The 20,969-nt window shown below is 44.5% G+C and overlaps 1 protein-coding gene and 1 pseudogene across 2 annotated transcripts in view; one reads left to right on the forward strand and one right to left on the reverse strand.

The window, feature by feature from the left end:
* Positions 1 to 20,969, forward strand: part of LOC128071174 (WW domain binding protein 1-like) — a 59,669-nt gene that overhangs the window by 8,175 nt on the left and 30,525 nt on the right. The window contains exon 1 of one of the 2 annotated variants that reach the window (XM_052664142.1): positions 15,450 to 15,657. The exons of the other annotated variant lie outside the window; for it this stretch is intronic. Coding sequence (XP_052520102.1) covers positions 15,631 to 15,657 — 27 coding nt within the window. The 5' untranslated portion in view covers positions 15,450 to 15,630. Of the gene's footprint in view, positions 1 to 15,449; positions 15,658 to 20,969 lie in introns of those variants that run through there. 2 annotated transcript variants of the gene reach the window in all.
* Positions 2,882 to 3,000, reverse strand: LOC128071177 (uncharacterized; annotated as a pseudogene).

Here is a 20,969-nt window from a genome sequence, read left to right on the forward strand (position 1 = left end):
TCTCATTCTATTGAATTCTGCAGCTTGTTGATACAATTCTGGGCTTTCCCAGTGTGGGAATTAAAGTCCGTCATCCTCTCATATTGTGAGTCTTGCCTGGATGGGGTTTTTTTGGATCCTCTCACTCACTCAGCTGCATTCCCATAGCCGGATTTATTTACTTTTGGTTTTCATCTTTCCATACTTTCGTCTGTGGGACAGCAGATGAGCTGTGTATCTTCTATTCCTGGTGCCGTCGTCACTCTCATAGTGTCACGGCTCAGTTTTGATTCACGATCTTAGGTGTTTTAAAGAATTTAAATTTGTGTTTGAAGAGATGAGAGTGAGTGTAAAATGTTGTAAGAATATTTGTGGCTTGGAAGCGTGGATCTTAGAGTGAAGTTATGAAAAAATATCTGTTTTGATTTTTAAATATGGAGCAAGACAGATTGTGTTGTAACACTATTTTATACATTCTTATAGAATGTAAAGTATACATTCTTATACATGCCTTTCATGGAGAAAATAATCATTTTTCATAACTGTTCTTTGTTCGCCATTTAAAAATTATATTCTTCACCTAAGATTTCACCTGGCGATTTCACTCTGGTTGTGTTAAAAACCAATCAAACACAGAATGAAAGCACCATAGCTTAGTTTGGATTTACATATTTGTGGTTTATTTGGGAGAGAAAGTTAATATGTGGCTTTCTGCACTGGGATGTTGGAGCACTGTAGCTCTTTGGGACTTAAATATAGAGTTAAATAGTGTAAGAATACTTCCTATTTTCTTAGGTCCCTGGTTTGTAAATATGCAAATCCCCTTGCTGCTGCTGCGGTGGATGGGGCAAGGAGCAGAAAACCTGCTCTGGCCTGATGTGGCAGAAGGTCCACTCTGGCTGTCTCTCCGTTGCCTTTCTTAGACCTGATTGCTGCTTTTCTTTGGGCTTTAAGTTACCTTTTCATTTCAGTTTTTAATTATACAAAAATAACAATGGCTCATAACAATGGTAAGTAACAGAGAAATACAAAAATACTTGGAGGAGAAATTGAAAGTTTGTGTTTTGGTGTGTATTTTTGGTGGTTTTTCTGCTTATGCTGCATATTTATAGATACAGTAATGTAACTCCTATGTATAAAGTTACATACACATAAAATACATGAAATGGTTGGTATGGGTAGCATTCTTTGTTTTCTTTCATTTGTTTTTTAAATTTTATTGGAGTATGTAATTTTATTGAATTTACAATATTGTGTTAGTTTCAGGTGTATAGCAGAGCAAATCAGTTTTACAAATACATATATCCATTATTTTTTAGACTCTTTTCCCATGTGAGCCATTAGAGTATTGAATAGAATCTTTCATTTGTTTTTGAAACAAAAATGGATACTTTACATATAGTATTTTAACAATATGCACTTCTTTCAAACCTTCATATATTATAGACTTATTTATGCCTTGTGATTTTTTTTTTAATACCTGTATGTTACAGCTTGAGAGCATAAGTTATTTAACCACGCCTCCATTAATGAACATACATTGTGTCCAAGGTTCTGCATTTTCACACTGTGCTATAGTGACCATTGTTGCACTTATTTCTGTCTGCAGTTTGCTAGATTCCTAGAAGTGGAATTGGGGGTTATCGGGTTATAACATGTGGACATTTGGAATTCAGGGCCAAGAGTGCCAAGTTGCTTCCCAACATGGTTTTATCAGTTCACATTCCCATTAGTAGGGCTTACTTCCCCACACACATGAGTATCATTTCTTCACCTGCACCTGCTGCTTATCCTTGAAGATATGTCTTCTGATTCTTAACACAGGCTCCTGGAGAACATTTCAGTTTACTTCCTCAAAGGTGTAGAGGTCTCCTCCCTGTCTGCAAACTGGTTGCTCCTTTTGCTGTGTAGCAGAATTCACCCAAGGGCAGTGAGCCTGTAGCCAGAGGAGGGTAGAAATGCCTGCCCATCTGCTAAAAGAAGTGGTTTGTGGTCCCCTCCAGAATGTCAGGCAGGTGGCCTGGAGCTGTTGGCCAGTTGCTGTGAGGCACACAGGTTTAATTTCAAGCCCAAACTACCACCCTTCCCTGGTAGTATCCCAGAAGAAGAGATGCTTGAAACTAGCATTGTTGAAGAGTGCAGACTCTAGAACCAGATTACTTCCATATAACCTTGGGCTAGTTAGTTAACTCGGTATCCTCATCTGTAAAATGGGATATTAGCACCTAGCCTATAGGCAGTACCTGCCACATAGTAATTACTAGGCAAATATTAACCTTTGTTGTTGTTATTATTAATTATTTTAGCTCTGGTGAACATTAAGGCTTCCCTATTCCCTTACTGACCCAAGACTTATTTTCGGTGGAGGGATTTAAGAATACATTTTGATTTACTCCTTGTCCAAAATGAACATGAATCACTTTACATATCATCCCCCTTGGCAATCAGGTGAGAGGTGTTTTTTCGCAGTTTTATTTTGGACAGGGAAGTAGGACTTACTGGTGGGTATGAGTAAGGAGGAGACAGTGCCATGGCTCTCACAAGCGCAGGGGCTGCCATTTGTCCAGGGGGCCATGATTAGGGATGTATTTGACCCCACAGCCATCTGGGGTGAGCCGCTCTTCTGTGCGCGTGTTTTCATCCTCATTAAACTTAGTGAATCCCCACTTCTTGGAGATGTGGATCTTCTGATGGCCAGGGAGCTTGAACTTGGCCCCGAGGAGGGCTTCAGTCACATGCTCCTTGTTCTGCTGCTTGGTGCTGATAGACGTTATAATTTGGCCAACGTGGACCCTGACCACTGTGCCCTTTGGAAGGCCACTGGGGCCTTCCAAAGACACTGAGCATACCTGTCTGGAACCTTGATTGCAGACAGCATGCCAGTCTTGAAGGTCTTGGAAAGGGCTGTCTCCAGGATCCCTTTGAGCAACCTGCACAGACAACAGGCTGCATACACTGCTGAGGAGGCTGCTGTTTGCAGCCATTGCACCAGGCCCCCATGATCAGCTTAATTGGCTGCAGAACAATTGGTTTCCAGTAGTAAAGTGTGAAATTATTTATTCTTAGAGCAGGTAAGTTAGGATATATGCTGTTATTCTGATATACACACCATTGTACCCCCTTACTCCTTGGAAGAAAAGTTACGGCCAACCTAGATAGCATATTGAAAAGCAGAGACATTACTTTGCCAACAAAGGTCCGTCTAGTCAAGGCTATGGTTTTTCCATTGGTCATGTATGGATGTGAGAGTTGGACTGTGAAGAAAGCTGAACGCCGAAGAATTGATGCTTTTGAACTGTGGTATTGGAGAAGACTCTTGAGAGTCCCTTGGACTGCAAGGAGATCCAACAAGTCCATTCTGAAGGAGATCAGCCCTGGGATTTCTTTGGAGGGAATGATGCTAAAGCTGAAACTCCAGTACTTTGGCCACCTCATGCAAAGAGTTGACTCATTGGAAAAGACTCTGATGCTGGGAGGGATTGAGGGCAGGAGGAGAAGGGGACGACAGAGGATGAGATGGCTGGGTGGCATCACTGACTCGATGGACGGGAGTCTGAGTGAACTCCAGGAGTTGGTGATGGACAGGGAGGCCTGGCATGCTGCGATTCATGGGGTCGCAAAGAGTCAGACACGACTGAGCGACTGAACTGAACTGTACCCTCTTGGGCAAGGAAGAGAGTGGGGGGTTTTGGATCATCGTTCATTCTGTCCCCAGCACTGCCACTTGCAGATCTGGCTGCTCTCAGCTCACAGTGTACTATACTGAGCTGAGGGGCTCCCTGAAGCTTCTTGACACCAGTCCCCAACCTCCATTTGGTACTTCCTGTTCTGAGCTGAGAATGCTTTCTGAGGCTTGCTTTTATTTTATTTCTGTAATACAGCTTTTGTTGTTGAGTCACTCAGTCGCGTCCAACTCTTTACGACCCCATGGACTGCAGGATGCCAGACCTAATACAGCTTTATTGAGATGTAATTCACATACCATACAATTCACTCTTTTGGAATATACAATTCAGTGAGATAATTCTAGTATATTCACAAGTTTGGGCCACCATCACCACTATCTAATTTCAGAACATTTTCATCAATCACAAAAGAAGTGCTGTTACAAGCAGTCATTCCCACCCCTCCTTCCAAGATCCCCCAAATCCCTGACAACCACTAATTGACCTTCTGTCTCTGTGGACTTGTCCATTCTGATCAGTTCATGTAAATGGAATCTTATACCATGTACTATTTTATGACTGGCTTCTTTCACTTGGCATCATGTTTTCAAGGTTCATCTGTTGTAACGTGTCAATAAGTCACTCCTTTTAAAAAAATTTTTATTGGAGTATAGTTGATTTACAATGTTGTGTTTCTCCGTGTGTGTGTGCTTAGTTGCTCAGTTGTGTCTGACTCTTTGTGACCCCATGGACTGCCAGGCTCCTCTGTCTGTGGCATTTTTCTAGGCAAGAATACTGGAGTGGGTTGCCATTTCCTCCTCCAGGGGAGCTTCCTGATCCAGGGATTGAACCCATGACTCCTGCATTGCAGATGGATTCGTTACTGCTGAGCCATCAGGGAAGCTGGTGTTCATTTCTGCTGTACAGCAAAGCAAACCAGTTATACAGATACCTATATCCACTCCTTTTTTAGATTTTTTTCCCATGTAGGTCATTACAGAATATTGAGACAATTTCCCTGTACTATACAGTAGGTCCTTATTAGCTATCTATTTTATATATAGTAGTGTGTATTTGCCAGTCCTAATCTTCCAGTGTATTTCCTGCTGGTAACCATAAGTTTGTTTTCTGCATCTGTGACTATTTCTGTTTTGCAAATAAGTTCATTTGTACCAATTTTTTAGATTCCGCATATAAGTGATGTATGATATTTGCCTCTGACTTCACTCAGTATGACGATCTTTAGCTCCATCCATGTTGCTGCCATATGTCATTCCTTTTTTATGGCCAATTGATATTCCATTGTATGTATGTAACACATTTAGTTCTTAACTGATGGACATTTGGGCTCTTTCCACTTTGATTTGTTATGAATAATGCTGCTTTGAACATGAATATACAAGTTTTGAGTGGACATATGTTTTCTTTCTCTTGGTTATATACCTTGAAGTGGAATTGCTAAGTCATATGATCACTCTCTTTAACTTTTGAGGAACTGTTTTTCATAGCGGCTGCACCATTATATATCCCTACTACCAGTTTGTGAGGATTTTAGCTTCTCCACATACTCTTTAACACTGTTGCCTTTTTTTTTTTTAATAATCATAACCATCCTGGTGGGCACATCCCACTGTGGTTCTCATTTGCGTTTCCCTAATAACTAGTGATGCTGAGCATCTCTTTGTGTTGTTATTGGTCATTTGCTTATATTCTTTGGAGAAATGCCTGTTCAGTCCTTTGCTTATTTTAAAATAAGCAGTCTTAATCTGACTGAAGGGACAGCAGTCTTCCCATGGAATCCCAGTGAGTGACTGCTCAAGGAGAGATTTTCCTTTAAAACCAGACTTTGTTAGGTTTCTGGCACTCTACACCTAGCTATATTACCTCTGATTCTCATGACCCGGGGCCAATTACTTGAGCTCGCTTAGAGCTGGCTCTGAGACAGTCATTTCTACTGTAAGAGGCCCACAGAGTGTGCCTTCCTCTTGGTCAGAGTCTTCTACCATCTCTTGTGGAGATTCATGATGCATGTGTTCTACAGTTAAGCCTCTGAAGAATCCCACAGTTAACACTTATCAGATATCATTATCTAATATCTTATCAGATAAATGGTTTGCAAATATTTCCCCGCTCCCCCGTTGATTTTTTTTTTTCCCCACTTTGTTGATGGTGTCCTTTAAAATACAGCTGTTTTAAATTTTGATCAATGTCACTTTATGTTCTTCTTTTGTTACTTAAGCTTTTGGTGTTCCCTAGTTCTTTTAGGGCTTTCTAAACAATATTTTTAGGGTAAAAAATGGACATTATTCAGAATAAGATCCTTTATTTATTTTACTGTGGAGCATTTTAAACATTTACAAAAATAATGCTAAAGAGAATGGTATAATATAATGAAGTGCCTATGTACCTACCTCCTAACTTCAGCAGTTTAGCATTTTGGCCAGTCTTGTTTTTACCTATATCTACTTTCACTTCCATTCATCCCCACTGCAATTATTTTGAAGCAAGTTGCAGACTTCTGTCATCTCAACCATAAATAGTTCCGTTTGAATCTCTAAAAGGTAAAAGGACTTTGTTCCAGAACATAACCGCTCTCCCATACCACACCCTAAAAACTTGACAATAATTCCTTAACATTACAGGAGAGGATCTTGCATGTGAAAATTTAATTTGGATCTAGAGGTAAAAATCCAGTGAGAAAATTCAGCTAATTGTGACAGTTCTTCTGTTTTCATAAGGAATTATCCAGAAGAGTTATACCACTTTAAAAAAGTTATATTACCCAGTGACACCCTTCAGTCCTATGAGTATCAAAAAGTGCTCTTCCAACCACAGGTCTTTCTTTTTTGACTTGAACAGCTCTAGTGGTAAGTTTTAATCATGGCAGTCCTCTCCTTTATCCCTCTGAAATCTTTGTCTTTTTTTTAGGGGGTGGGGGACACATGCATCCATTTCTAGCCTCTGCCCAGTATATAAAGTGAAAGATTAACTTCTGATTAACTTTTGCCCTCAATTTCTAGTGTAGGGAGAGGTTTTGGGGAAATCCTGTTCTTATCAGAGGTTGCACAGAGGTTCAGAGAAACCCGGGGAATAGAGGAGACCAGCCCGCATGGCTTGTCTTTCAGCTGTCCAGAGCACAGTGTCCCCCATCCAGAGCCTGACTGACTACGCCTGCCCTCAGGGTACAGTATGGGGGGGGCAGTTCACGACTGATGAGCAGAGATGGAAAATAGAATTTGGAGGCTGAAAGACGCGATAAGATAATGATTCTATGAACAGATGTTCAGTAAGAAAGGCTGTGCTGTTTGAAGTGTAGGAGGCTTAGGGTTAAAGAAGCTGCTTAACTGTGGGACCCTTCAGAGGCTTAACTGTGAAGCACATGCACCGTGAATCTCTAAAAGAGACCATAAACGTCTTCAACCATGTGAGCATCTTATCACAGAAATAGCTGCCTTGGAGCGGCCTCTGGGTGATGCTGATAGAAGTAATGAAGGCTCAGAGAGGTGAAGTAACTGGCCCAGGGTCATGAGGATGAGTGGTAGAGTCCCAGATCCCTGACAGTCTAGCTTGCAGGGAAATCTGCTTGTATAGGCGGTCACTCACTGGGATTCTACGGGAAGACCTCTGCCCCTTCAGTTAGAAACCGTCGGTCTAGCCCTAAGTCACCTGGCATTTTCAGACCTTCGGTGTACGGTCCGGCAAGCGGGAGCGGTAATAACTGCCTGGCCCCATCATCAGCTGATGTAAGGAACAATGAAAAGATGTGAAAGTAGTTTATAAACCTTGAATTCTTTGCAAGAATGATGCTTTATTGTGTCTCTTAGTGGTCAGTGCCTCCTTTTCTATAATACTGAGCGCCCCTTGCCAAGGATATGCATCTTGAGCAAAGTGAAGGACTTTGGAATGGTGAATATAAAATAGGATATTGGTACCTGCTGCTTTTTTTCCCCGAGAGGTACAGTAGCCTGCACTGACTTCTTGCTGTGATGGGATGCTTTCTCAAAGGCCCTTCCAGCATTTTCTCCGCTAGTCATTAGGCATAGAGAGTAGGGCCTGCCTGCCCACCTTTGCTTTGCTCTCATGCTTGCTTCATGATTTGGGCCCATGGTCAAAATGTCTTTGAAGTCGGTTTACATACTGCTGTCATCCTGTGTTGCTTCATCCTTTGTGGCCTGGGAATCCATAGGGTTCAGGTGTGGCCTTGGTTGGCCATAATGTGATGAAAGGTCCAGCATCCTTGGCATCTAGTGTGATTCCCCCTCCAGTTTCACCACCTTGAGTCATCATCTTACTTGGGCTATGGATGTGCGTGTTCCAGAAGTTTCTGCACTCCCTACATCTTCTGGGAAGGTCTTAAAGTTTTCTGCTGGTGTTTTTGACCATGAAATCTTAGACCTGAAGAAAGTTTGGTTACCGAATAGCCTAAGGAAGGAGGAAGTAATATTTGATTTACATAAGATCTAGGAAATGAGAAAAGGCTTGGTGCCAGGAGCTGTGTTTCCAGCTAGGCCTTATTAAGTCTCATAGTCCTTTAAGCAGAAAAGGTGACTTCCTGGTGTTGCTAATGGAATTTCTGGTGAATGGGAGACAAAACCAGGACCCGCTTCATCCCATTCCCCATAACTGAAAAACTGTTGCTGGGGCGTTCAGTCATGTGCCAGCTGTACCTTGAGAAAGGGAGTTTGGCTTTTGAGGTGGCTTAAGTGCTTTAAATTCCTCAGCTGAGAAAATTGGAGGTGGATAACCAGAGGGTTTCCCAATCCCTTCATCAAGCCTTATGAGCTCAGAGTACCGTCCAGGTGCTCTCCTTATGTCTCAGCTGTTTTTCAGGTTTCTATGACCAGGAAAAAGTCACCTGCCCTAATGTTTCAGGTTTAGCTGTATTAACTTCATTTTTACCATTTTCTCTGTAGTTGTCAATTCCTTCATCCATGTGACCATCTTTTCTTGAAGGCCTGCTTTGTGCGATGCATTGCTTGGTACTGTGAGGGACACAGAAATGAACGTTATATACCTTGGCCTTTCGTTGCTTATACTATACAAGAGGACATAGGCCTGAGAATAAATGACTTTGCTGACACATAGACAAGGGAGCGGATCTTCTTATAAAGCACAACCAAGATCTTACTTTGGAGAGTCTGCACAGTTGCTCTTATGACTTTGCACCCAGAGAGCCCAGAGCTGCTTGCAGGTCCTCAGAGTTGAGGTATCGTGAGTAAAATGACATGCTGTTGGCCCTTCCAGGGGCCTGCCACCATTTCACCAAAAGTGGGTTGAGTCTCTCTTTGTCCTACCCCTAAGTGGAAGCTGAAATCAGATTTAGTGGAGGCCTTGAGGACTAATTTTCCTAAATGAGGTTCTCTTTCCAGGTCACATGTGTGTGTGTATCATGTATTTGGTGTGACCTAGGTCCCCCCTTTTTTCTTATTCTGATCTTTGGTTTAGAGAGCAGTTTGTGAGGAGACATGAAATCTTTCTGGGGACAGCCCTGAGTTGTAGCTTGCTGATTTTCATGTAATTCTTGGCTACTTGCCAGTTTGGTTGAGGTTGAACTGTTTTCAGGGCAGGAAGAATGAACCTAGCATTTTGGTATAAAAACAAACAAGGCTGCTGTTGTACTTGATAAAGCTAAAACTGTAGACCCAGCAGCAGCTCATTAACCATCAGTGACAGCTCCTGGTTAGTGGTGAGTTTCAGAGACCCCTAGACTCTCCAGAGGAGGCAGTAAATATTTATCCACGAAGGTAATAAATACCAACAGAGTGATTGATTGTCAACAGAAACGGATTTTCTTGTTAAGGGGCAGATAAGCAGGAGGCAGAAACCTTAGGAAGCTGTTGTAAACCAGTTTCAGCTTCTGCTACTTTGACTTCTCTATTTAAAAGATTAAGGCTGTACCATTGCATGGATGTCTTCCATGCACCTTCCACATCCCCCCACAAAATCAGATTCAAGATTTATCATATTTTAGGAGTAAATATAATTAAACAGCAAGAGAACCAAGATACTTAACAAAATAAAAATTCCTGCCCTTGACATTTATAGTGCTACCATAATCATCAGAAAGAAAAAATGTGCCACTTACAGGTATTCAGTAAACAAACACATATGTGCTGGCCTCTGCACTATACTGCCAGCTGATCTTTGCTTCATCTTCAGCCTTTCTTGAATGCCCCGTGTGCCCTTGTTTTCATGCTTTTGGTTGCGCTTGGCCTTGCTTAGCGCTTTCATCTTCTCCCCCAAACCCTACTTTTTTTTTTAGTTAGCTATCTCACAGTGACACTTTTTTGGCCAGTCTGTCCCTCAACAGCTTCCTTTCTTCAAGCTCTTCTTACACTTCTGGCTCTACCCCTTCCCTCGCTTTTATTATAGGGTGCCATTTGTTTCTCTCTGAGGTCTTTGCTCCCTCACTGTGTAACTGAGTAAGTCACTCCTTCAGGGCAAGGCCAGTTCATCCAGTAGTGATCTTTCTCATCCCCGTGGTCTATCCTGGTGGCTGGGCGTGACTGTGACTATCATGTCACAGAAGAGGGGGAAGTGACGGGTGTAATATCAAAACACTGTGTCCATGCTTGTTCAAGCCATTTTGTCCAACCACACAGGTCTGGCTGAAATGCTGGCTCCAACTGCCTACTAGGTGTGTGTTTTTGAATGAATTACCTAACTACACTGAAGCGCATGTTTTTCATCTGTAAAATATGAGATAGCAATATAGGTTCGGGTTCTCCCTCTCTGAAATATATCATCTGATGTTTAACAAGTGAGTGTGTACTGCAGTTGAGGGCTGTTTACCCAGCCAGTTTCTGGGAAGATTCAGGAAAGTAGTAGGAGAGCATCCCCAGGTTTTCATGGAGGCCTTGTAGAAGAAACAAGCCCTGTGCCTTGTAGAACTCCGTGTCCCTTTTGGAACCCAGGAGAGGTGTGTTACCTTGCCTCAGCAGGCTTGCTCCTCGTCTGCCTTTGTCCAGCCCCAGGACACAGATAAGTTAGTATTCTTGGTTTCTGGCAGCTGAGCAGTCTTTAACATTTCTACTTGGCAAGGTTCTGCCAATCTTTGTTCTGGGCTTGGAATTCTTCCTATGGCATTCCCCAAAATAATTACTTCAGGATCCTTTTATTGATGCCCAGCCTTGCATTTGTGACATGATGTCTTGGTTTGACTTTGATTGTGGCGCTCCTGTCAATCTGGGGTTTGGGTTAGTATTCATGTCTGCATTTTTTGAGTCAGAACACGAAGGCATTTAAATGTGCTTGTGCACAGCCTGCGAGTGATAAGAAAGGTCTTTTATTTTTATCTTAGATGTTCTGTGTCTGTGTTGAAGCCTCTACTCAAAGCATCTGGAAATAAAAGGCTTTAGGTCTGGAGATTACCTCTTGCCCTGGAAGCTGGCAGTTGCTATCCTGTTCTGACAAAACCTTCTTTCTTCAGATTCTTTGATTGCGAAATAAGAAACTCAGAGCCCTCAGCCCTAGTCTCCTTTAGCCTCTGCTGGCCGATGAACACTTCACCAGATTACCTGAGATCCAAGGCATGGAAGACTTTCCATGCCACCTTGCTCCTTGTGTGGGGACCAGTTCCATGTTGGGAACTTTTGAGAACTTTAGGACTGTCCTAGTCTTTTACTTCATGGAGCTCAGGCCCCAAAGTTGGTCAGAATGAGAGGCCCTGACCCTATCCTTGGGAACACCACTGTCAGATTCAGTGTTAAGTGACAGTCTTACAGACAGGGTTCTGGAGCACTGACTAAGGACATGAGTGTCTGCTTAGCGTTTAGCTGACCGTCAGTTCCAGTTTTTGCTTTACCGGTAACTTCTGGTTTAATATCATGACTCCTGTATTATTGTAAAGGAAAGAGTCTTTGGAGCCAGAGACGTCATTCAGATCCTTGCTCTTACTCTGCCTGCTCTGTGACCTTGGGCAGGTCTCCATATGCCTCAGTTTCTACAGCTGAGCAGTAAGGATATTAATACCTACATGATGATCATGAGATGTTGGTTAAATGAAAGTTCTTAACATAAAGGCTGGTTTCATTGTCAGTACTAGCAAATAACTTCTCTCACTCTGCCTCTTTCCCAGACTTTCTTTTTAATATTTATTTTTAAAGTTTTATTTATTTGGTTTCGGCTGTGCTGGGTCTTGGTTGCTGTGCAGGCATTCTCTAGTTGCAGTGAGCAGGGGCTGCTCTATAGCTGCTGTACATGAGCTGCTCATTGAGGAAACTTCTCTTGATGAGCACACACTTTTAGCATGCAGACCTCAGTAGCTGCAGCTCATGGGTTCAGTGTCTGCGGCTCCCAGGCTCTAGAGCACAGGCTCAGTAGTTGTGGTGCACAGGCTTAGTTGCCCCTTGGCATGTGGAATCTTCCTGGAGCAGGGATCGAACCTGTGTCTGCTACATTGACAGGTGGATTCTTTACCACTGAACAACCAGGGAAGCCCTTCCTCGGAATTTAAGGATTATAAATGCATAGGCTGCCTAGGAAAATGTTGCCAAAAGATTCTTAAATCAACTATAGTAAAGGAATGAATTTCACTAGCTTTGAACATGTATTATGTTGCAAGGAGTGAGTGAGTGAAAGTCGCTCAGTTGTGTCCAACTCTTTGTGACCGCATGGATTATACAGTCCGTGGAATTCTCCAGGCCAGAATACTGGAGTGGGTAGCCGTTCCCTTCCCCAGGGGATCCTCTCAACCCAGGGATTGAACCCAGGTCTCCCACATTGCGGGTGGATTCTTCACCAGCTGAGCCACAAGGGAAGCCCAAGAATACTGGAGTGAGTAGCCTATCCCTCCTCCAGCGGATCTTCCCAACCCATGACTCGAACCAGGGTCTCCTGCATTGCAGGCAGATTCTTTACCAACTGAGCTATCAGGGAAGTATAGCTGTTGCAGTGTGTCTTCTTTAATAAATTAATCCAAACGGTTTCAGCATTATCTTTGTCACTACTCAGGGCCATAAACAGTTATTAAACTAGAACATTTTGACAGCATAATCCTGGTCAGTTCTGGTTTAGTGTGATTTGCAGCATGTAGGATCTTAGTTCCCTGACCAGGGATGGAACCCATACCCCTTGGCAGTGGAAGCACAGAATCCTAACCACTGGACCACCAGAGAATTCCCCCTCCCCACCTTTTTTTAAGTTGGTGAATTCAGCATTGAATCAAATTCTACATTGTGTCAGGGAGATGACTAAAATGGTTTGAAGATGGATTTGACTTAGCTTTGGTCTACCGTGTATGAACCTGGATCATTTATATAAAAGAATCTTTTTTTCAGACTAGTAGAAACTACTGATTATCATTTTGCTTCTTAAATCCCCAGACTGACTACTTTGTCCCTGGGTTGTGGTAATATTTGTAAGTCATGGCAAAAAGTGAACTTGCCTTCCTGGGAATGCTTGCATTTGCCGTTTCAGCTGCTCTTTCTCCTCATCCTCCAAATTTTAGAGCTCAGTGAGGGTTGGTCAGGGACTAGGGGCAAGGAAAAGTAGATCAGTGAGGAAGATACCATTCTTAGTAGTCACTTTGTTAGAGTATATGATGTTGTTTTCGGTTTAATGCTGCCTTGTACACAGAATCTTATAATCTTGTAAGAAGATAAAAGTTGACAAATGCTGATTAGAAACACTGTCTTGAGTAGCATCCTTAATAGAATGATTTATTAGGTTGCAAGGAAATTGGGAAGCCTGTGTTGCAATTTTGATCATTTAGACTGAACTTTGACAAAATTATTTTTGAATTTCTAGTAATCTTGTGGCAGTTCCACTTAATCAGAGATGACTGCTGATAAATATTATTTAGAAATGTGGAAAGTTTCCTTTGTCCATTAGAGCAAGGATTCTTGACTGTCTTGCTCACAGAGGTACCTCCAGCTCCTATACCAGTGCCTGGCATACTGTGGGCGTTCAGTAGGTGTGGAATGAATGAATGAATAGTATGCTTACGCCATGTACCCTTTCCATAGAGCTGTGGGTGTCATGCTGTCTTGTCAGGTAGGTTCAGAGCGGAGTTGCCCAGGAGGAGTTGAGGATGCCTTTTCCACTAGTTTTATTGTCAAAGTTAATAATGCTGGGTGTGTTTGAGGATGGTCTACGTTTGAAGAAATGAAAAGAGGGTGTAGAAAGCTGTCTCTTCTCTCTTGCCCAGAGGGATGTGTCTGAGTGTCCAGGCCTGCCTGCCTGGCTGGCAGTTCATCCTATGTGTGAGGGTAGAAGCAAGGCATGGGCTAGACTAGATGACCGCGTCTTGAGGGGACATATTCGCTGACGAATGGCTTCCTAGTCCCCAAACACCTGCAGTGGCAGAAGCCACTTCACCCCTCTTCCCTTCTCCATAGCAGTGGGGCTGCTAGTCATTTCTTTGTGAGACTCCAGGAAATGGCCCAGCTGGCTTGGCTTATTCATTTCCTTGTCAGGAAAGTCGATGTGACCTTGACCGTCAGTGGGAGACCTGTAGCAAGTACATTGTGTGTCTGGCTGGATTCGCTAATGATTGAAAAGTACTTTTGGCAAGTCACCTTGCTGTAAGTGTTATATACTGCTAATTTATTGTCCTCAGTAGAGGTGAAAGATAATAGAGGTGAAAAATAATTTGCAAGAATCATTTCTGATTTACCTGGGCCTGCCCAGCACAGTGCCAGTCCCACAGGGGCCTTTGCTGAGTATCACTGAAAGAAAACTGTTGCAGAAAATAAAAAGATGAGATATACTTGCTTTGAGTGATGGAAATATCATTAATCTGCAGCCTAGGAAGTTATTAGAAAGTAACTTTGGGTTTACAATGTTCCTCTGAAGATTGTTCTCATTGTGAGTCATTTCTGCAAGTCCAAATCCAAACACAAATGCTTGCTACTGTTGTCTTTGCTAAAGGTTTCATGGCTGGAGGGAGGGAGTGTGACCTGCTGTTAAGGGAACACTAGCCAGACAAGAGCTGGCTTACACCGCTGACTGGGAAAAGTCAGGTGAGGACGCCAACCCCATGGCCTTTGCTTCCTGTACAAAAGCTTACCTTAGAGAGCCATTTCTCCATAAACTGCACTTAGAGAAGAAAGTCTGACAAACCTAAGGTAGTGAACTTTTCAGAAGCAAGAGTCGGTTTAAATATAGAGATCTGCTTCACTGGCAACTTGGAGGCTGCGGTGGGACTTGTTGTACCTTTTGTAAGACAAGTGAGGAAAGATGTTGGCACCTGTACATGCAGTCTGTTTATGAAACATAAACTCTCCTGTCAGAGCGAGGGCTCGAGAGGTCAGCACCCAAGGTAACATGTCCTACCTTCGCTGGGAAAGAGGTGCCTCTCCCAGCCCTCTCTGAATTGCATCCGTCCCTTGAGAAAGTTGGAACAGCCAGGCGCGGAGCACTGTCGGTTCTGGCAGAGGTGGGGTGGGAAAATTTCTGTGAAATTGACAGCTCCTGGGCCCTGTTTTCTTAACTAAGGAGGAGAAACAATTCCCTGGGAGCTCTTAGAATCCCATCATTATTCAGAGAAATGTAGCTCTTTGCAGCATTAAAGCCTTGATTTATGTACAGTCCAGCCTGCTCAGAGCCGAGGGGAGCAAAGGGGAGCAGGCAGCCGCCTTGTCCCCCCTCACTGTCGGCTCCAGCCCTAGGTGGGTCCAGGGCTGGACTTCATGGGTTTGCAGCACATCCTTCTCAGTATTCTACAGCAGCTGTCTGGAGTTTTTTCTGCCGTGCCTGAACTGATGTCATTTCCCCCTTGGCAGACAGCTTCAGCTTTGCTGCGTCTGAGATATGTCACGAGAAGGTGGGGGTGGGTCAGAGCCAGGCTCGGGGAGCAGCCAGGAGAGCAGGAGGAAGAGTGCCCGCTTGGTCCCAGGACTCTGTTTACTTTTTCTTCTTTGCTAAGGAAGGCCGGGTAACCGGGAACGCTGAGCACCAGACCCGCCAGGGGAAATGCTCCTTCCAAGACCTTAACTTTTCAAAAGCGCTTTGTTCCCAGCGTTAGTGTGGACGATGCTCTTGCAGGATGCCTTTCCTTTTGGGTCTTAGACAGGTAATGGAACGGGTGGTCCGGATACTGGGTTTTGAAAGGGAAGAGGGTGGGAGCTTACTTATCCTACTCCTGCTTTGGGTGGAGGGAGCCTTTTAGAAAATGTCTCGCAGTTGCAGCAGGCCAGCTCCCTCACAGAATTTTCCAGGCTTTTCTTCCTGCTTTCTAGTTGCTCCTTACTCCCCTGGCCACGGGGTTCTTAACCCCCCTGTATCCCTGAGATCTTGCTGGGGTGTCTGTTCTGATTTTCCATTAGACACCGTAAAACCATTGCCAAGCCCTTAGTGAAGAAACAGTTGAGGGGTGAGGCCTGGAGGGGGAGAGGCGGAGCAGGATTCCTGATCAAAACCCCTTTTATTCCTTCTCCATTTTGATTGGGTTAGTTAGCAGAGACTTCTTCACAGTTCTCTGCTTCTGAAGAGATTCTGAGTTGGGGTGGGGGACCTTCTTTTAAAGAGAAGGGCTCCTTTTAGAGACTTTCTCCTTTTAAGCCTGTGGTCAGGGCTGTGGGTCCGAGGGACGTCCTGAATGTCTCAGGGGTGGGGGTGGGACTGACCACATTCTGGTCTTCCTGATGGAATTTTCCAAGCCAGCAGACCCCTGTGGCAGAGACTTGATTACTTTGCGAGCTGCCGTTTGAAGTAGGGGCACTTGAATTATAGCCGGGAACCTAGTGTGGAATGAGAAAACAGTAGCGACCAACTGCGGTCTTCTGAGAACACAGCTGTTGCCAACTATTTGTTCCAGGGCTTCAGAGCTCAGGCCACCCCCACCCCCTCTTTGGTCTGAGAGGCATGTCTGTATCGGAATGTGTAGCTGTAATCAGCAGCGGCTGTAAGCGGGGGTGGGGACAGACAGACACCCTTCTGCTGCCTGTTCCTGGGTGAGAAAAAGCCACAGATGTGATCAAACCAGAAGTCTTACAAAAGAAATATATATGCTTCTAGGGACTGCTGGTTTAACCGCACGCTTAGAAAAGGGCTAGAGTGTCCCTTGGGTGGCCTGAAATTCTTCTAAAAGTAAGCTTTTCTGAAAAGCTCCCCATGTTCTAGTACTGCTTTTGTTACTGTTCAGAGTTCCTTTGATGCAGAGATAGGCAGAGAGAGTGGGGACCCTACTGGAGCACCTCCTCTGTCCCTCAGGAAAGGCTGTCCTTTTGACTTGTGGGCAGAGTAAGCCCTGGCGAGGATTTTGAGCAGTGTTGGAAATAGGAAGCATCTCATGCTATGTCAGCAGGTGGGGAATAGCAGCTGGAAACTGCCTGGTACAGTGGAAAGAGTGGGACTGGGGAGCCAGAAGACCTGCCTCTGTATCTTGGCTCCCCCGCAGGATCTCAGAGGCTGCATAACTGCTCTGAACCTGGTCTTAAAAATAATAGAATCTACTGGAAGAGTTATTGGGAGAATTTGATGGAAACATGTATTTAAAACACTAGCACTTTGGCTAAATTAGAATAGGCATTTAGTAAAAATGTTAGGAAACTAGAAGCTAGAGGACTGGTTTCTAGACAGAGGTGGAGGCTATAATGGCAGGAGCTCTTGCCCTGGGATTTGGACATTGTTTGTTGACTGCGACTTGGGAGGCCATTGCTTACTGTCATCTGTACTATAGTAATTACTATAATCCGTGCTCACGTCCAGTAACCTCCGCACAGTTGAGTGAGAGGATGCAGCACTGGGTGGCGTGGCGTGAAGGACTGGGTTGGTTGGGGGGAGTATCTCAGAGGCTGCACAGCAGGGGTGAATCTACGTTCTTCTTTCTGAATGGGTTCCTGCTGGAGGGCTGGACTTGAGGACCTCCTGAGGCCCTTTCTGCCCCAGCCTTCTGTGATTCAAACCTTGCCTGTGAAAACCCTGGGTATCTTTGGTAACATAATTTTGTATATTTTCAGTATTTCTGTGTCTGACAGTGAAGCTGTGTTCTTTATTGGAGCTATTGTAAAAGCCAGCCTTCTAAAAATTACTTGGTGATAATTCTGTTTTTAAGAAAATGACACAAAACAGATATGCTGTTAGTCTTTATCATACATTTTATATGTGTGTGTATATATATATATATATATATATATGCGCTGCTGCTAAGTCGCTTCAGTCGTGTCCGACTCTGTGCGACCCCATAGACAGCAGCCACCAGTCTCCCCTGTCCCTGGGTTTCTCCAGGCAAGAACACTAGAGTGGGTTGCCATTTCTTTCTCCAATACATGAAAGTAAAGTCGCTCAGTCGTGTCCGACTCGTAGCGACCCCATGCACTGTAGCGTACCAGGCTCCTCCGCCTATGGGATTTTCCAGGCAAGAGTCCTGGAGTGGGGTACCATTGCCTTCTCCGACACACACACACACACACACACACACACACACACACACACACACACACACACACACGCTTTCATATATTATTTCCCTCTTAATACACGTAACACACCTATCTTATGTGGATTGTGATTCTGTTTCTCTGATAGTTGTGCTGAGGCTTACAGAAGGTAAGCCGCTTGTCCAAGGTTGATCAACTAGCTAGAGAAACTAGCTAGGTCATTAATGTTTATTTGTTTTTGACTTCTTTTGTTTGGTTGGTTGACTGGTTTGTTTTGTTTTAAAATTTTCAAACCGAGGCATTTTGATTCCAAAGCCTGGTGTTTTCCTCGCTATCTACCGGTGTCTATGAAAGTGGCGTTGGATTAACACATTGCTCGCGCCGAGGCATGTATTCTGAAGTTTATTTCTAAGTGGCCCAGGTACCAGATGAGACACGTGTCTCTGAGTGCCCGTTTGCATTTTTACTCTGTGGAAGATCTCATGCATGTTGCATCTACTGAATAATGCCACTGCACTTAATGAATGTGGACCTGGCACAGAGGAGAAATAAAGCACCGTGCTTATTCCTAGAAATCACTCTAGTGCAGTAGTTCTCAAATGCATAAAAGTCACCTAGGAGTGGAGTGATTAGAATATAGATTCAGTAGGTGTGGGTCCAGGGCCCAGAATCATTTCTGTTAAGTTCCCCAGGTGGTTCAGACCTGGTAATATCTGGCCACACTTCGAGAGATTCCGCCTCAACTTGGCTCACACCCCTCACCCCCTTCCCTGCACTTTAGTAGCTTGGATATAATTATAAGACAGTGTGCTAAGCCTGAAACAGAGGATCCCCAGGGACTAGGACCGCAGAGGGTGGGAAAGCATCAGGCTTGGGGAGTGGGATGGGCATGGAAGGCTTTCGTGAGAAGTGATACTTGACCTGAGTCTCGAAGGATGAGTAGGAGTTTACCAGACATATGAGCTGGGAAGGAGCATTCCAGACAGATCAGGTTGGGAGTGTTGTTTTTGTTTTCTCCTGCAGATGAGAAACTGTCATCTATGAGTCTTGGTGTTAGGTATGCCTGAGATAAGACAAGGCCCTTGCTTCAGCAAGTATTGGTGTCCTTTGTGACACAGAGAAGGAAGGAAAGCATGAGGGGCCTCAATCTAATAACGAGTGTGGCATGACTTCAGTGTCTGTAAAGGGCAGCTAGGCCTTGTTGTTGTTTAGTTGCCAAGTTTTATCCTGCACCTCTGACTCTTGCAGCCCTAATGGACTGTAGCCCACTAGGCTCCTCTATCCATGGGATTTCCCAGGTGAGAACACTGGAGTGGGTAGCCATTGCCTTCTGCAGGGGATCTTCCCAACCCAGGGATTGAACCCATGTCTCCTGCATGGCAAGCAGATTCTTTACCACTGAGCCACCAGGGAAGCCTTAGGCTGTGTTAGTTCCTCCAGTTAAAGGACAGCTAAGACAACCCCTGGAAGCTACAGGGTTGACTAGAGAATAGTGGTTTTGTGCTTACTGGGGCTGAAGTTCTGAAGAGAATCACCTGCTGTACTTGGGGACTGTGGCACCACATGGCACATTTTAGGTATAACATGTAGTGGAGCATGCCATCCCTTCCTTCTCTGGCAAGATCAGAAAATGAGTTTTCTGGTTAAGAGGGAATCTATCCTGTATACCTAGCAGATGGATTACTGATTTTCAAAGAACAAGATTACAACAGAATGATCTTGGTCTGCTGATTTGAAGGAATTCTATTTCATGTTTAATTCAGAAGGTATTGATTGTATAATGCTGGAACTTCTTGTGACCAACATCTCTACCTGAAAAGTATTGAGCGCCTGTTCTACTCAAAGCATGTTGTGGATACAAAGGGGTAGAAACTTTATCTCCGTCCTCACAGGTAGGGGGCATAGAACGAGCTCACAGATGATGGAACTTTACGCAGGTGGCGGCGAGTGACATTAGGAGCGGAGTGGCACGGTTCACGGGTGGAAAGGTGGCTTTTGCAGGTGGTCCTTTCCACAGTCCGGTGGTCTCTGTTGTGGCACAGTAGGTGTGTGGAAGGACCAGTGCAAGTTCTAATTGCTAGAATGCAGCCTGGATCCATCAAGACTTATAATTTATGTTCTGTACCTCGAATGTTGCCTTTCTCTAGGAACATTATCCCCTGAGATGTCCTCATTGATGAAGTGTGATGATCCCTGGTACTGAAATAAGTCATCTCCAGTGAAGCTGTGGTGGGTCTGGGGCTCTTTCGGGCAATGTGCCCTTCCCAGGTTGGAATGTATGGGGTAGAGGCACAGGGGCCGTTTACTTGTTTTTCTTTTTTTTTTGAAGATTTATTTGTTTATTAGCTGCACTGGGTCTTGGTTGCTGCGCGGGCTTTCTCCAGTGGGGCCGAGCAGGGGCTACTCTTCGCTGTGGTGCGTGGCTTTCTAGAGCACAGGCTCAATAGTTGTGGTGCAGGGACTTAGCTGCCCCGCATCATGTGAGACCTTCCTGGAACAGGGATCAAACCCATGTCTCCTGCACTGGCAGGTGGATTCTTAACCACTAGACCACAGCGATGTTCTGTGTTAGGCCCTTGCGTGGCCTGATGCTGAATATGACAGAGTAGCCAGAGTGTTGAAGCCTAGTTACTCCCTGGACACAGTCAGAAATCCTCGGGACTCCCAGGACAACACTGAAAGTGCTGTGAGGGAGCCGCAAGTGGGGAGGGCATGCCCAGGGAGAGGCTGAGGGAATTTGCTCACTTCTAATTTAACCCCTACACTGCCGGACGTGATACTTGGATTATTTCATCATGACAGCCACCCATGAGGTAGGAGTTCTTATCTCCTTTCTCCTATGACGCAACTGAAACTAAGAAGTTAACTCTTGGAGATCACAGAGCTCTGGTGCAGCGGTGGCAACTCTGGAGGCAGACGTCCTCAGTGTTGTCCTGCTCTTGCATGTCATAGCGGGAGTTTCTGCAGCAGATCTGCTGTCAGACTGCCTCCCCACGGCCGTCTT

The sequence above is a fragment of the Budorcas taxicolor genome, unplaced genomic scaffold (assembly GCF_023091745.1).
Source record: "Budorcas taxicolor isolate Tak-1 unplaced genomic scaffold, Takin1.1 scaffold275, whole genome shotgun sequence".
NCBI classification, from domain to species: Eukaryota; Metazoa; Chordata; class Mammalia; order Artiodactyla; family Bovidae; genus Budorcas; species Budorcas taxicolor.